The sequence below is a fragment of the Hydra viridissima genome, unplaced genomic scaffold (assembly GCF_058129835.1).
Source record: "Hydra viridissima isolate aposymbiotic clone 2 unplaced genomic scaffold, HvirCarnegie_v1 scaffold_7, whole genome shotgun sequence".
Classification (NCBI taxonomy): Eukaryota; Metazoa; Cnidaria; class Hydrozoa; order Anthoathecata; family Hydridae; genus Hydra; species Hydra viridissima.
In genome coordinates this window covers 13,600,674-13,615,479 of record NW_028324306.1, presented here as the reverse complement: position 1 = coordinate 13,615,479, position 14,806 = coordinate 13,600,674, and the positions used below count along the sequence as shown (strand labels likewise).

At 28.0% G+C, this 14,806-nt stretch overlaps 2 protein-coding genes and 2 pseudogenes across 2 annotated transcripts; all 4 read right to left on the bottom strand.

The window, feature by feature from the left end:
* Positions 1-1,362: 1,362 nt before the first annotated feature.
* On the bottom strand, positions 1,363-4,776 carry LOC149886221 (uncharacterized). The gene is made up of 7 exons (XM_090093726.1): positions 4,035-4,776; positions 3,863-3,944; positions 3,380-3,501; positions 2,917-3,001; positions 2,606-2,755; positions 2,092-2,370; positions 1,363-1,639 (listed from the first exon to the last, which is right to left on the bottom strand). The coding sequence occupies exons 1-7, from the start codon at positions 4,481-4,483 to the stop codon at positions 1,406-1,408; spliced, it is 1,401 nt and encodes a 466-aa protein (XP_089949852.1). The 5' UTR covers positions 4,484-4,776; the 3' UTR covers positions 1,363-1,405.
* On the bottom strand, positions 4,729-7,874 carry LOC149886220 (uncharacterized). The gene is made up of 3 exons (XM_090093725.1): positions 7,488-7,874; positions 5,259-7,045; positions 4,729-5,178 (listed from the first exon to the last, which is right to left on the bottom strand). The coding sequence occupies exons 1-3, from the start codon at positions 7,574-7,576 to the stop codon at positions 4,805-4,807; spliced, it is 2,250 nt and encodes a 749-aa protein (XP_089949851.1). The 5' UTR covers positions 7,577-7,874; the 3' UTR covers positions 4,729-4,804.
* Positions 7,875-9,069: 1,195 nt separating this feature from the next.
* On the bottom strand, positions 9,070-10,020 carry LOC149886219 (uncharacterized; annotated as a pseudogene).
* Positions 10,021-11,439: 1,419 nt separating this feature from the next.
* Positions 11,440-13,073, bottom strand: LOC145191471 (uncharacterized; annotated as a pseudogene).
* Between the last annotated feature and the right edge of the window lie 1,733 nt (positions 13,074-14,806).

Sequence of the window (14,806 nt, the reverse complement as noted above, 5' to 3'; positions counted from 1 at the left end):
CCTATTAGGTGTTGCCGTTAAAAGGTGTTGATGTAAAAAAAGGTGTTCTTGTTACATTAACACCTAATAGGCGTTGCTGTTAAAAGGTGTCGATGCAAATAAAGGTGCTCATGTTTAATAGGTGTTCATGCAATTACAACGCGTTTATGACGCACATATTTAATTATTTAAAAGTAAACATGATCTTCTTAACCTTTCTGTTTACTCATAATTAGCATGTTTTAACAAAAAATTTTGCAATTTAGTTTTATGAAAAAAAAGTTCCATGAGCGCTAATAATATATGTTTTATAAAACAACCTATCATTTTATATTATATACACATTAAGACTTTAAATATGCAAGCATATTTTATAACAAATAAAAATTATCAGTAAAAAACAAATTCATATATTTGAAATAAAATTTTAATACAAGTTTTTTAAGTTGTTTTTTAAGTTGTTTTTTTTAACTTTGAAAATATACTCGACTTCACCAGTTTTTGCAACTAAACGGTTGTCATGCTGACTAACAGAACTTGCATTAAAATGGTATAACAGATATCTGCTCTCCAGACATTTGATGAATGATTATCTAAAAACGAGCAAAAATTTTTATAATTTATCATTGAAAAAATATAATAATAATAATTACTAAGACATTCCTACTGTATTTCATTTTTAGTTCATTTCATAAAAGAAAAACTACGTAATGTTACCTTTTCATTAACTTTACTTTTTCCATCTGCAGATGATGAGAAAGAATTCTCAATAGAGAGTTCTTTCTCTTAAATATTTTCAGTCGGAAGTTCAATCTTTTGTTCAACCCATTGTTGTTTTCTATTTATTGTACCCCTGAATAAACTAAACAAAAATCGTTTGAGAACAAATAAGATCTCCATAAAACAATTAATATACAAAATAAAAAAATCACACAAATACATTTATATACAATGTATAATAATATCTAACACTGCATTTATCAAATAGGTTCCTGAAAGGTTTTTGAAAACATTTTCATATCATTTCAAATCAAAGATCCTTTAAATAGGCAAAAGTTTATACAAACAAACTTTAATTTTTTATAATTTCTTTAATAGTTTTATTTTTCCTTAACTATATGGTGCCTTACAATCAGTTGTTTTTATTTGTATGATTTATTAACTGATTTTAAGACTCTGACGAGTTGTAATACAGCTGATTATACTCAGTTGAATTAGAACTAAGAATCGAAGCCTTATAATCAATTAAATATAATCAGCTATTTATTTTATAAATAATTTACAAACACAAAATATGTGAATGTGACAAAAAAAATTAAACTTATAACAACTTATATAATAAAAAATGTTACAAAAACATAAAATTATTAACATAAAATGTTAAAGATAAAACCAAAAATATATTTAAACCATTTTAACAAAGTCATTATAAAAGTAACAAAATAGATTTTACAATTTTGATGTTACTAATTTTTCTAATTTGCATAATTATTTCTAATATTTCAAAAACTGCCTCTTGTTTTTTGCAATGTATTAAATTAAACGCTACACTCAAAGAAGTGCCGACAAGAAGAACTTCAATTAAGTTTGCACAGGGAATAGAAAATTTATCAACTGTAACTGCAAAATCTCCATTTTCATAGTGAAGACGAATCATATTCTATAAATAAATAAATCAAATAGATCAAAATAAGTTATTTTTGATGTTAATCAAAAAAAAAAAAAGAAGGCAGAACAATTTTAACTAAGTATAGTTTCATAAAAGATATATGCATTTAAAAACAACTTATATTTTATATTAACTTGTTTATTAATTACGCAAATCATACACTAAAAACAATAAATAATACAATAAATTATGCAATAATAATTATGCAATAAAACAATAACTTTAAACTAAATAATCATTATTATTAATTTTACATTAAATGATTTAAGAAATTTTGAAAAAATTAAAATTGCTGTTGTGGTAGATTCATCATCATGTAGTACATTAAAGCTTGTGTTTTGGAGTTAGAGTTGAGAGAGGGTTGTAACAATAACTAAAAAATGTAGCTCCATAGGCCTTGTAAAGGGAATTCAAAAAAACTTTAACTTTAAAGTTAAACTTACCTTATCAGTAAATTCTACAAGTTTTTGACGACATCTAGCCACAATAAATTGAAATCCAATTGTATGTGAATCGGAATAAGACATTGTAGGATTTACCATCTTTACCAGATTAAGAACAGATGAATATCTCTTTAAAAATGGGGCCCATTTCATACAAATATTTCTTAGCGAATCTTTCATCAAAACTTGAACCTCTTCAAAGTCTAGTCCATTATCCTTGTACGGTGAGCTCTCATTTAACTGATACACTTGGAGCATTCTCTTGCTTTCATGATATACCTAAAAAAATATAATTTTTCACAGTTACCACTAATAAAATGAGGATACCAATAAGGATTTTAAGGAGATTTAAGGTGAAATTTCCCCAATTTTTAAGAAGATTTAACCCTGAACAGGAAAATTTTCATTAATAAATAAGGACAACTAAGGAGAAAATCATTACTTTTTACACATTATCTTTGTTTTCAAATAGATAGAAAAACGTCAAAAACAAATTAGGTAAAGAAATTGTTACATTTTCAGCTGATAAAAAGTAGGACTTAAATAATTCTAACTCTTTCAAAAATCCAACAGTTTCTCGTGCATTATTACGTTGCATGAAAGTTGTTTCCATTACAACCTCTTGTTCAAGTGAGGTTTGAACATTGTTTGAAATTGTAACAAACTAAAGTGTTTTATTAAAATATGTAATAAACATTTATACAATCAAAAATATGTTAATTTATAAAACAGATATAAAGCTAATATGTGGTACCCAATTTTTTGTGACAATCTAGGAATTGCAATTTAAAAAGATTGGGAGCAAATAGATAATTGTAAACTTACATATGCCTCATTTACAACGTCTGATACTTCATTAACATTGCTTATAAGTCTTAATGGTTCATTGATATCACTGTCACTTACTGTTCTAAAATAGATTAGGACACAATAGAAATATATAATATGATCATAAAATAAAAAAAAAACTATTAAATTGAACAAGCATTGATCATCCATATCACATTTTAAAAATCCGGAAAACTGATTGCGTAAAATATCTGGAAAAATCCGGAATATATTTTCCATTATTTTCTTCTTAATCTTGCTTTGAAAGTAAACAAAGAAAATCAGGAGAAATTAATGAAAACTAACAAACTTTTCATCTTTTTATAGATATTTAGTTTAATTAGGTTTTAATTTTTTAAAGATTTTTAAGGAGGAGTGAAAACACTGCAATAAAAATATATCAATTACATAAAAATATATCAAATACATAATAATCAAGTATATTTATATAAAAAAAAACCTCTTCATTGCCTTTGACACAGTAGCTTTTGCATATTTCTTTCGCTTTTCAATGACAGAAGCACAATTCATTTTTCTTCTATAATTTTTGAACCTGTCAATAATTCTTTGGTGGAAGCATTTCTAGTAGTAAAAAAAATAAATTAACGTTTTTCTTTTCTAGTCAATTTAATCGTGTATTGTTTTGTGTAGTTTCCATTATTACTTAAAACGATATTAAAATATAAAAAACTTAATAATTTATAATTCAATTTATAATTTATAATTTTATTAAAATTTTATTCATAATATATTAAAAACCACATGTTAAGTTTTTTAGATTTACTCAATTTATTTAAAAATCATAACACGACTGTAATAAAAATTTTTTATAATAGCTATAATAAAACTTTACATTTTTTCAGCAAGGATAAAATATTTTTAAACAACAAAATATTATAATTTAATTTATTTAATTCAACCACTACACCACAGATTAACTCACTGAATATTGAACAGCTTTGAACTCTGGATACTTTTCTTGAATAACCATCACCAGCTCATTTAACTGAATTCCATTTATATATCTATGATATTAAAAATAACTAATTTAGTTTAAGAACTTAGAGTTAAAATATTTAGATAAAAAAATCTATATAATAGAACTAAAAACACACGGATTTTGTTGATCAACATATTCCAATACTTTATGAAAAATGATCCCAACCCAGTGGTTCATAAATTGACCATCTGCTACTATTGATTTGGCATCAAGTATCCCACATGTAAGTCTTGCTTCCACAATTGCATCTGTTGGGATTTCAAATTTCAAACCTGGCCATTGTTTTAAAGAAATACTTTCATTTCCCACAACTTCTTCTGATGATTTATTTAATGCTAAACTTGACACTTGACGTTCCAAAAAAACTAGTTTCAAATTATTATTTTTAACTAAAAAATCGAGGGTTTCTCCATCATCTATTTCTGCACCAGAACCATCATACAATTGTAGCAAATTACTGGACGAACATGGGAACTTATTGCCACATTTTGACAGCAAATCAGAATATGATGTGTATAGAATAACTTTAATTGTGTCACCTTTTTGTACATTAATTGATTGCATCTGCAAATATCAATGATAATATATAACACAAAAAGTAAATTATTTTTTTATTAGTATATAATTAACTAATTAGTATTAAATTAGTATAAAATTAATACTATCATTAATATTAATTATCATTAATATAAGATATAAACATCCTGACCTACCTGCTGGCTTTATAAGAGGGTAATAGGGAGGATGCAGAAGTTTGCCAGGGCCCTGGGTTTTTTCAAGGGCCCAAAGAAAAAAAGTGACAATACATAGTTACTAGTTTTGTTTAATTTTGAATTAAATAAATTATAAACATAAAAGGCAGAAATAACAACTCATGAAAAATATTCATATGATAAATAATCGGACAATAAACTCTTTTTCTTTTATTTCAACAGATTTAGATGCACTTGATTTAAGAGAAAAAATGTCATGTAAAGAAAATGAGTTTTTATGATGCTCTACAACATATGAGTTAACCAAAGGAAAAAATGATATTGCTATTTCTTGGCACATTGCATACCAAACATTGTTAATAGACATCAAATAATTTATTTTAACAGCTTTTTCTTCGCTTAGAATCAAATAAGAAGATACTGTCAACTGTTTTCCCTGGACTGTTAATTTTTCTGTATGAAAAATTGTGTTCAAATATGGTTTAAACGGTTCAAGAAGTACTTCTTGAGCATGACGAAGAGATATCTTTGCATATGAGATAGATCCTGAAAAATAAAATATTTGTATTATATTGCATGAAAATAAACAAATATGTGATTCATCAATTATTATGATAGCAGCTTACCTGGAACAATATCATCAGTCCTTTCAAGAAGACGTCTACAAGTTTCATGCATTTGAAATCTTTTTGAAAATGAATATATAGGGTTTTTGAATTGATGACAAACTCTAGCTAGCTTTTTAAAAATCTGATGCCGTTGTTCAAAACGCATGCACCAGAAAGTTTTCATTGTTCCCATGTAGCTTGAAAGGTCAGGATAGTGAGTGATGAAATGAAGCTTTGCTGCTACTCTTGTGCCATTATATAATGTTTTGATATAGTTAATAAGTTGTGGAATAAGAAAATACAACGATTCAATATGTTCATTACAACGGCTATTTAAAATCAATAAAATTTCACAATGGATAATCATCATATCCCAATAAGGTGCATCTTCATCATTGAAATTATCAAAAAGAAACAATGGCAAACACAATGAAATGGTTAGCATTTCACTAGCAGTAAGTGCCAGCTTTGATGTCATATAAGTTGACGTCAATATTAAATTCACTGGCAATTTTACATCTCTTAGCAATAAATTCATACCAATCAATGTTAGTTTTCGCTTGGCCATGTAGTGATTCAAAAATGTTGAAATTACAACATGGCTTATTCCTTCCAAAAAATCATGCATGAAATCACTTGGGAAAAATGCAGGTAAAAATACATACGGTAAGTGTAAAAACGGAGATAACTCCAAACATCCATGTTGTTGTTTTGTACTATCAACAATATAAGATTTATGAGTTCTTTGAAATACATTTGTGTTTTCCTGTCTAACACAGCAGTAACAATGTCTACATATGTATCCACTATGAAAATGTGATTGCAAACCAAGAAGCGGATGAGCTGTTAAATTGTCAGCAGCCATAAAACATGCAATAACATGATATTCTTCATCATTTACAAAAAATGTATTAAATAATAAGTTGAACAAGTCATCAATAATTGGCTTAAAAAACTCATTGAGTGTAATTTTTTTAACCACTTTAAAATTGCACAATGAAGCTAAATGATAGTTGCTCATTTTAGATCCATTATTGTTTTGGTTTAAAATAGAAAAATAAATGACTGATATTTTATGTATACCCCTGCTGGTACCTATTGGGTTACATACCTCAAACTCATCAGAATACAAACCAATGTATACTGTTTTGGCTGGATCTGAAAATGGCAGGATAGAACTTTGAAAGTAGTTTGATTTTGAAAAAGATAAAGAGTCAGGGTGCAAAATTATTTGACCCTTAAGAATACTTTTTAGGTTTTCTCCTAGAGGCACATGATAAAAAAAATCCTCACCAACAGTAACTTTCACTGCTTTTACATGACCCAATTTACCTAAATAACTATCAAACTTATCTGGACTCATACAATGTGATAAACACAAATCAATACTGTTGTCTCTTTGAAGTTTATACAAGAAAGATTGGGCATATGGGTTGTGAATTGATATGCCAGCCTGTTGCAAAAAACTTTTAAATGAGCTACATACGTCACCCAATATAGCTTTAACTGAATCACCGTGTAGTAAAAGTAACTTTTTTGATGTATTTTCAGAAACCAAATGATAATTCATAGTTATCATAAAAAACTTTTTTATTTCATCAAACATGTCAAATATATCAGAGGACTGGTCTGCATTTTTGTCACATAACTTTGTATCAATACAAACTGGCAAATCCAATTGAATAGGTGATTCAATCTGATTCTGTAAAATATTATTTTGTCGTTCATCTTGATGCCTTCTATAAACATGATTTTTAGCAACTACATAGTTTTTAAATTCAGCAGAACAAAAATGGCACGGTATTCTAAAAAATATTACAAAAATTAAAATGTTATAATTAATGTTTGACAGTTGAATGTATAAAAGTTTGTAACTTACATATATATATATATATATATATATATATATATATATATATATATATATATATATATATATATATATATATATATATATATATATATATATATATATATATATATATATATATATATATATATATACATATATATATATATATATATATATATATATACATATATACATATATATATACATATATATATATATATATATATATATATATATATATATATATATATATATATATATATATATATATATACATATATACATATATATATATATATATATATATAACTTTCAATTAGATAATAACTTTTTAATTTTTACGTGTATGTGCATGTGTGTATATATTTTATGTAAATGATGAAAAGTTAAAGTACTTTTGTCCATAATGGATTCGATGGTAGTGAGATAGCAAATTGCCAACGGATTTGCATCTAAATGAACATTTGACACAAGGAAAAGCCATTGCAAATATTTTTCGCGACAAATGACAAAAATTTTATTCCAAAATAAGCTTTTTCTTCGTTCGCCCTAGGAATTTATTTTTAAAGCTTTATGTTTAAAAAGGTGTCGACGTCGACACCTTTTTACGTGAACACCTTTTTTTTTAACGCTAACACCTACTTTCTAAACAGTTTGTATTTTTTTGTCTTCAACACCTATTACGTTAACATAAACACCAATATAGGTGTTCGTGTTCGTATTATCAACACCTTTTTACGCTAACACCTTTTTTTTCAGACACGGACACCTTTTTCCGTAACAGTGTATTATTGATGGGCGGCTGCTCATCGGCAGGACGTAAACAAAAGCGTAAAAATGACATAGACAATTTACTTTATTATGATGAATAAGCTGATTATAGCCGATCAGGTACTGTCTAGTAAAAATACAACTAAGTTCTATATGACATGTATAACATATATTCTATAGTAAGTCATACCAATAATGGTATATTTGATAGACTCAATGAAATAAGAAAACAGTAACCATATTATTATAATAAATAATTATAACTATATAATACATTTATTACGGGCTCTTTGTTGTATAAAGTATTGTATGTTTATAGGATTATTATTTACTTATGTTTTTGACATTTATATATTACTTTTAAAACTGTAGACATGGCAAAAAAAGTTTATGATCTAATCTTTAAGTAAAAATAAATAAAATTTAAATAAAAAAGCTTCATTCTATTATTTAAGCAATCGCTAACTTTAAGGTGGTAGTATACCATTAAAAAAAAATCTTGTATTTCAACTTTTTTTTCAATCTATAATAGTGCATAACATATATAATATGATTAAAATAAAAGTAAACATTTTAAAATTTTAAAAAATTAATTATGCGCATAATTATTGATAGACAAAAGCCTAAAAATGAATAACTGGCGACAGGGTTTTTTCAGCAACCGTAAATAAATTTGAACTGAAATTTTGGCTTGTGATCCTTTACTTCAGCAATTACAACATACACTAAAAGTTTTGGATTTTGAGCAAAAAAAGTCAAAATATATGCATTTTAGTCATATTTGGAAGTTTTGGTGATATTTGAGAACACAAAATCACTCACAAAAGCAGAACACAATTAGCTGTAAACATAATTCTAGTAGAGGTTGCAAATACATGTGTTACAAACAAATATGCCAAATTTTAGATCAAATCGGTTATCGGTTTGAAAAATATCTCCGTCGCCAGGCTATAAAAGATGATTTTGAGAAAAACTCAATTTAAAAATAAAAACAAAAAAAAATTGTTCAAAACTCCCCACTTCCATAAACTGCACCTTCTAATGTTTCGCTTTGATCACAAAAACCTTTTTGTATAGCTCCTAGTTTCTTGCATCCTTATTTCACTATACTTGTACATCGTTTTTCTGCTTTAGAAATGCGCTTTGAGTCATTTATAAGACAAAAGTTATGTAGATTTCAACCTACTGTTATTTTAAGCTTATCAATTAACATAATTTACATGTTTTTGTTTCTATTTGAAAGTCAATACATTTACCACTTTAAACTGAAATTGCAGAAACAACTCGATTATTTGAAGTAAAACCACGCTTTTGCCATGAACCATCAAAGCTACACATAATATCTCTTGATGTTTCACCTGCAGGGATTAATTCATTAGCAGCATTTTTCATGTTCTGGTCAACTAAACTCTGATAAACATCTAACAGTTTATATAAAGTTTTATTGTAGCTTTTTTTGTTCATAGGTGGCTTCATATTCATTATTCAACAAAATTTTTCTGATGATGATAACCTTTTACCCATTTCACGAAAAGCCACAATGACACGTGTGTTAATATCAAATGGTTTTTGTCCACTACATATGCTTTTACTAGGCTCTTATTGTTCAATTAAATTTATTTTACAAAATGTAGCAGATGAAAATAACTCAGTTTTCCAATTGCAACTGTTACAACATATTTTTAAACCAATACTTAACCCATACTTTTAGGAGGAATCAAACATTAAATAAACATTATCTTCACATAAATTCGGGCATTTTAGTATCGATATAACGTTTTCCAACAGACTAAAGTTCATAACAAAGTTAAAATCTGTACTTTAAAAATCTTGAAAATCTTTATCAGCAATATTTAATTTTTTTGAAGAAGCAGAATGTGTAGCAGATTTAACAAAAGATAAAGTTTTCGTTTCTGAAGAAGAAATCTTTGTATATCTGTTTCCACGAAGTTTTACTTTTTTATTATTGTATATTCTGTTTGATAATTGTTTTCTCTTTGATTCACCCATATTATTTTTACTTTAAAAAGATAAAAGATATACCATAGCATAAATAATAAAGTTTGAATGCAGCTAGAAACAACAAGCGAATTACGTCAATAAAGCCATCATACTAAACTAATTAGCAAGAAGTCGTTGCAGTCTACAACTTTGCACTTAAAAGAGTTGACAAGGTAAGTATATCATGGCTTTTTTTATGGTTTAACTTGTTTCTGAAGCGCATAACAACGGAATAAACAAAGCGTTGCTAGGTGGAAAATAAAAAATATTTTATACCGATATATTATAAACAAGTTTTAACATGTGAAGCTTTTTTTATTTAACTAAATCAAATAAAAATTCGAAATCTACGATGATTATATTGGTTAAATTATAAAAGTAAAAAAAAAATTTTTTTTTCACTTTTATTGGTGTACTACCACCTTAAAAAGAGTTCTGTGATATTAATTCCTTCGTTACAACAACTAAATACAAAAATATTGTAAAAGCACACACACTTATATTTAAAGGACTCAGCGGAAAAGTTGCCTAGGCCACAATTACTTCATTTTTAGTAAACTGTAAAAGACTTTAAGGATATTTTTAAAAATAACAGGCAAAAGTATCATTATCAGAAAAATAGTTTTTATTATGAAGACAGGTGAAAAAATACACTGGTATATCTACTAAAAAATTAGGACACTATATTACTGTGTTCTGTGATAACAAAAATGTTAAGCAACTTTGCCTCTTCAAAATTTTTAAAATATTGTTAATAGAGTTGGTTAAGCTAAATGGATGTTTTGTTTATGACTTGTTAATGATTCTTTTATATATGTAGCATGCACTAATTTATGTCTTCGTCACCAGAATCATCTGTTAGACCCAAATCAGTTGCCTCCTCGTCACCTTTAAGAGCAAGATAATAGGGATGATGGACAGGTTGTATGAATTGTATTAGCTCAATAAGATCACTTAGCTTTTCTCTTGTGAGTTTTCTACCATTGGGGTACAAGGGCTCAAGTTCAACATTGATAGTGGTAGATGGCCGTCCAGGACTTTGTTACGTCCAGCAACATGAATGTATCACTTTCTAAATGTGTTTGCTTCATTTGAAATGAGCGTGATGATCCTTTTTCCAAGTTTATCCAGCATGTCTTTAGCCATGAAATTTTTTCGCCATTTGTTAATTTTTTTCTATTGGTTATCCCACTCTCCGATGATTTTGTACTGAGAAATTCATGGGTCTCCATTTTTCTTACGATAAATATTGGGGCCCTCTTCTTTGCATTTTTAATAAGGTCTATCCAATGATCTGGAACAAAAATTTGGTCCTTCCTTTTTTTGGCTTTTTTAATCACAGCAAAGTCTCGGTCGCAGGAGGAAAAACTATGCCCTGGTACAAAAAATTTCTGTTCAATGGTTTTCAGAAATGGAGATTTGTGCAAAATATATTGTAACATAAGAAACATTTTTATATTACGATTTTGTCCACCGCAACTATCGCTATACAATATTAAATGGGTCACAGTTTGTGGTATGTGTCGAAAAACATGCTCGAGGATACACGAATTTATCTCTTGAGTACCTCTGGATGCTTGTTCCTCACTCCATACATACATAAAACCTGTCTTTAAGTTTTCATCGTGGATTCCAAGATTGTAAGTCCACATTTGCCTTTAATAGTAGGCTATTCCTGTACTAAGCACTGGTGTCGGTAGAGTTTTTTGTAAGTCGAAAACTAATACCCTCTTGTTTGGATTTGTATGTGCATCTAGTGTATCTTCTTTCATTTTTTCTTTTGCCTTTTCAGCCACCTCTTGATGAATAATAAGTTCCCTCCTAAAAGTGTTCTTTTCTTCACCCTCTGAAAGACACCTGATTTTATTGTTAAATAGATCACATTTTTGACATGTATCTGATTGCGGATGGTGAAAATGTAAATTGAAATTTGTATTGAATATGCGTCGAAATACAAAATTTGAAAGTGGGGTGCGATCATTTTCATTGCAATTGCAAATATATTTCTCGTACATCGTTGACATTCGTAAAGTTGGAGGCAAATATTTTCTGTACTGGTTGTCTTTTCTGCTATAGTGAGATTGGTACGTTGGAAATAAGCGAATAAATCTTTGAAGATATTCTGTGTCTTCATCACTACTTTTATTTTGTGGCGCCGATTTACCTTTGCGATCTTCGATAGGTGTACCATCTGTTTTTTTCCTTGCTAAAATATTTGTTATTGTCCCATCAGGAATCTGCAATGTGTCTTTGAAGTAAGTTTTGCAAATCTTTTTAACATTTCCACATTCATCAGTTAGTTTATAGGAAAGACTATTTGCCCTACGGGAGTTATTTGATACAGTATACGTCCTGTGTTTTTCTTTTACATCAACAGAACCCATCACAAAGGCGTTTTTTAAATCCCAGTTCATGGTGTAAAAGTTAGAAAAAGTTTGATTACGGCGAGCAACTGTTATTTTACTGCTGCACTCTAGATTGCAACCACAATCTTTGTTAATAAAAATCTTTGGTTCAACTACTTTGCCCTTTGATGTAACATATCCCTTCCCTGTTGACCTTTTCTGTTTCAAAATATTTCTTTTGTGTAGTTCTGGATGGGCAACTCGCTTACGACTATGTCTATGACTATGGGTTTCTCCTTGTACTTCCTGGGAAAAGCTGTCGTCCTCCCCTACTTCTCCAACAAGGTTAACATTTGAATCTGCAATGAAAATGTTAGGTAAAAATTATTTTTTAACAAGAAAAGAATTCCTCACAAAACAAACTAAATGGCCCTAGCTAGTCTAATGCTAGACCTAACACCAATGTAAATAATCAGTCCTAGGCCATATCAATAGGACTAAAAAATTCCTTTTATAAGCCTATTTAGTCTTAGACAAATTGTACATACCATTAACTCCTGTTAGTATAGATATAGGTCTTGCATTTTCTTCAACATATTGATCCCCATGACTTGAAATTGAAATAAAAAAGTGCATGTCAGTTTTGAAAAACTAGAAGAGGAAAACCTGCCTAAACAACATTGAGGCTAGAAACTATGTTATTGTATGATAAACTCAATGAAAAGTATATCTTGATACTGCATTAATTATATACATACCTTCGCTAACATCATCCTCTAAAGAAGTGTTGTTATCTGCATCTGAATCATCACAATCACTTTTCATTAGAAACTCTTCCAAATCTGAGCAGCTCATTTTCGCCATGTTAATTGTTGGATCGGCAACTTTTCCACAATTCAAATTTTATTTTTCTGTTAAAGTAAATATGATTATAGGTAGTAGCACAGTATGGATGGACTTTGGGGTTTGGCACTTTTTCCACAACAAACTACATACTCAATGTACAGTTTGCAGTGATTATGCAGAAAATTTCAAAAATGTGGCTTAGACCACTTTTCCGCTGAGCCCCTCATTTATGTTTAATTCAAAAGTTAGTAAAAATACATTTAAACAAATTATCTAAAAATAGCTTAAATTGATAAATATTAATGTATGTGTGTGTGCAAATATATATATATATATATATATATATATATATATATATATATATATATATATATATATATATATATATATATATATATATATATATATATATACATATGTATGTATGTATGTATGTATGTATGTATGTATGTATGTATGTATGTATGTATGTATGTATGTATGTATGTATGTATGTATGTATGTATGTATGTATGTATGTATGTATGTATGTATGTATGTATGTATGTATGTATGTATGTATGTATGTATGTATGTATGTATGTATGTATGTATGTATGTATGTATGTATGCATGTAAGTATGTATCAAATTGTGCTATTTTTAGATATTTTGCATTACGCATTTTTTGCATCATTTGTTGCAGGTTTTGCATGCTTTGCAACCCTAGAAGAATAAACAAAAATAACACCTCAAACATAAAAAATGGGAATTTTATCAAAGCTTTATAGTTATTGCTTAAAAAAATCCTCTGCATATATCCCAGGCAACTGTTTCTTGGTCTCCTCTCGCCTTTTACGACCTCCACCTCTATCAGATGAAACACGCAGCCATGTTTTTATAGCTGACTCTATTTTAGAGTTTTTGGCTTCCTTTGTCATGGGATTTGGACGCACAGAATCTGTATAATATGTAAATATTCTATGCAAAGCAGTCAATATATACAATATCAATACTAATTTCATTTCAAAAAATACTAAAAAGAATAATAACCTGTCACAAATCAGCATATCAAGTTATGTATGCCATTGCTTTACAACTTATACTAAGGAAATTTTTCACTTTCAATTATTTTAAAAAAATAATTGAAGCCAAAAGACCATAAATAAATTCCATAAAATTTAACCCTAAAATTAACTAAATTTTGTGAAAGTTGAAACTTTAGCACTCATTACCATGTTGTTTCCATTGTATTTTTTCAATACCATTTTTAAAGCTGGGATGTAATGGTTTGTATATCTGAAAAAACCACGAGTCAGTGGCGCGAGCACTCTAAAATAATTTTTGTTGGTTCTATGCTTGCACATGAATTTAGATATTTATAAATTGATTTTTAATAAATGTTATTAAAAAAGAACTTAAACACTGATAAGCATTTTAACGGAACTATTTGATTACAAGATACTAGTTTTGCAAGACAAATGTCACTTAACTACTTAAAAACTAAAGTCTTCTTTCACAAAAACACTCTTTTTCAAACAATAATAGCAACTTTTTTCAGTTTACTCAAATATATACATACAACTACATACTGACCACAAACGATGTCCTTTAGCAGGAGGACCGAAAAAGCATGTTTATTTCCATGGCCCATGAAATTAAAACTGTTTACCAAATCATCAGTAATGACCATTTTCATTATTCGTCTGACATTCTCTTTCAAAGTAACACCTCCTTGAAGACCAAGATATTGTGTCTAAACATAATACATAA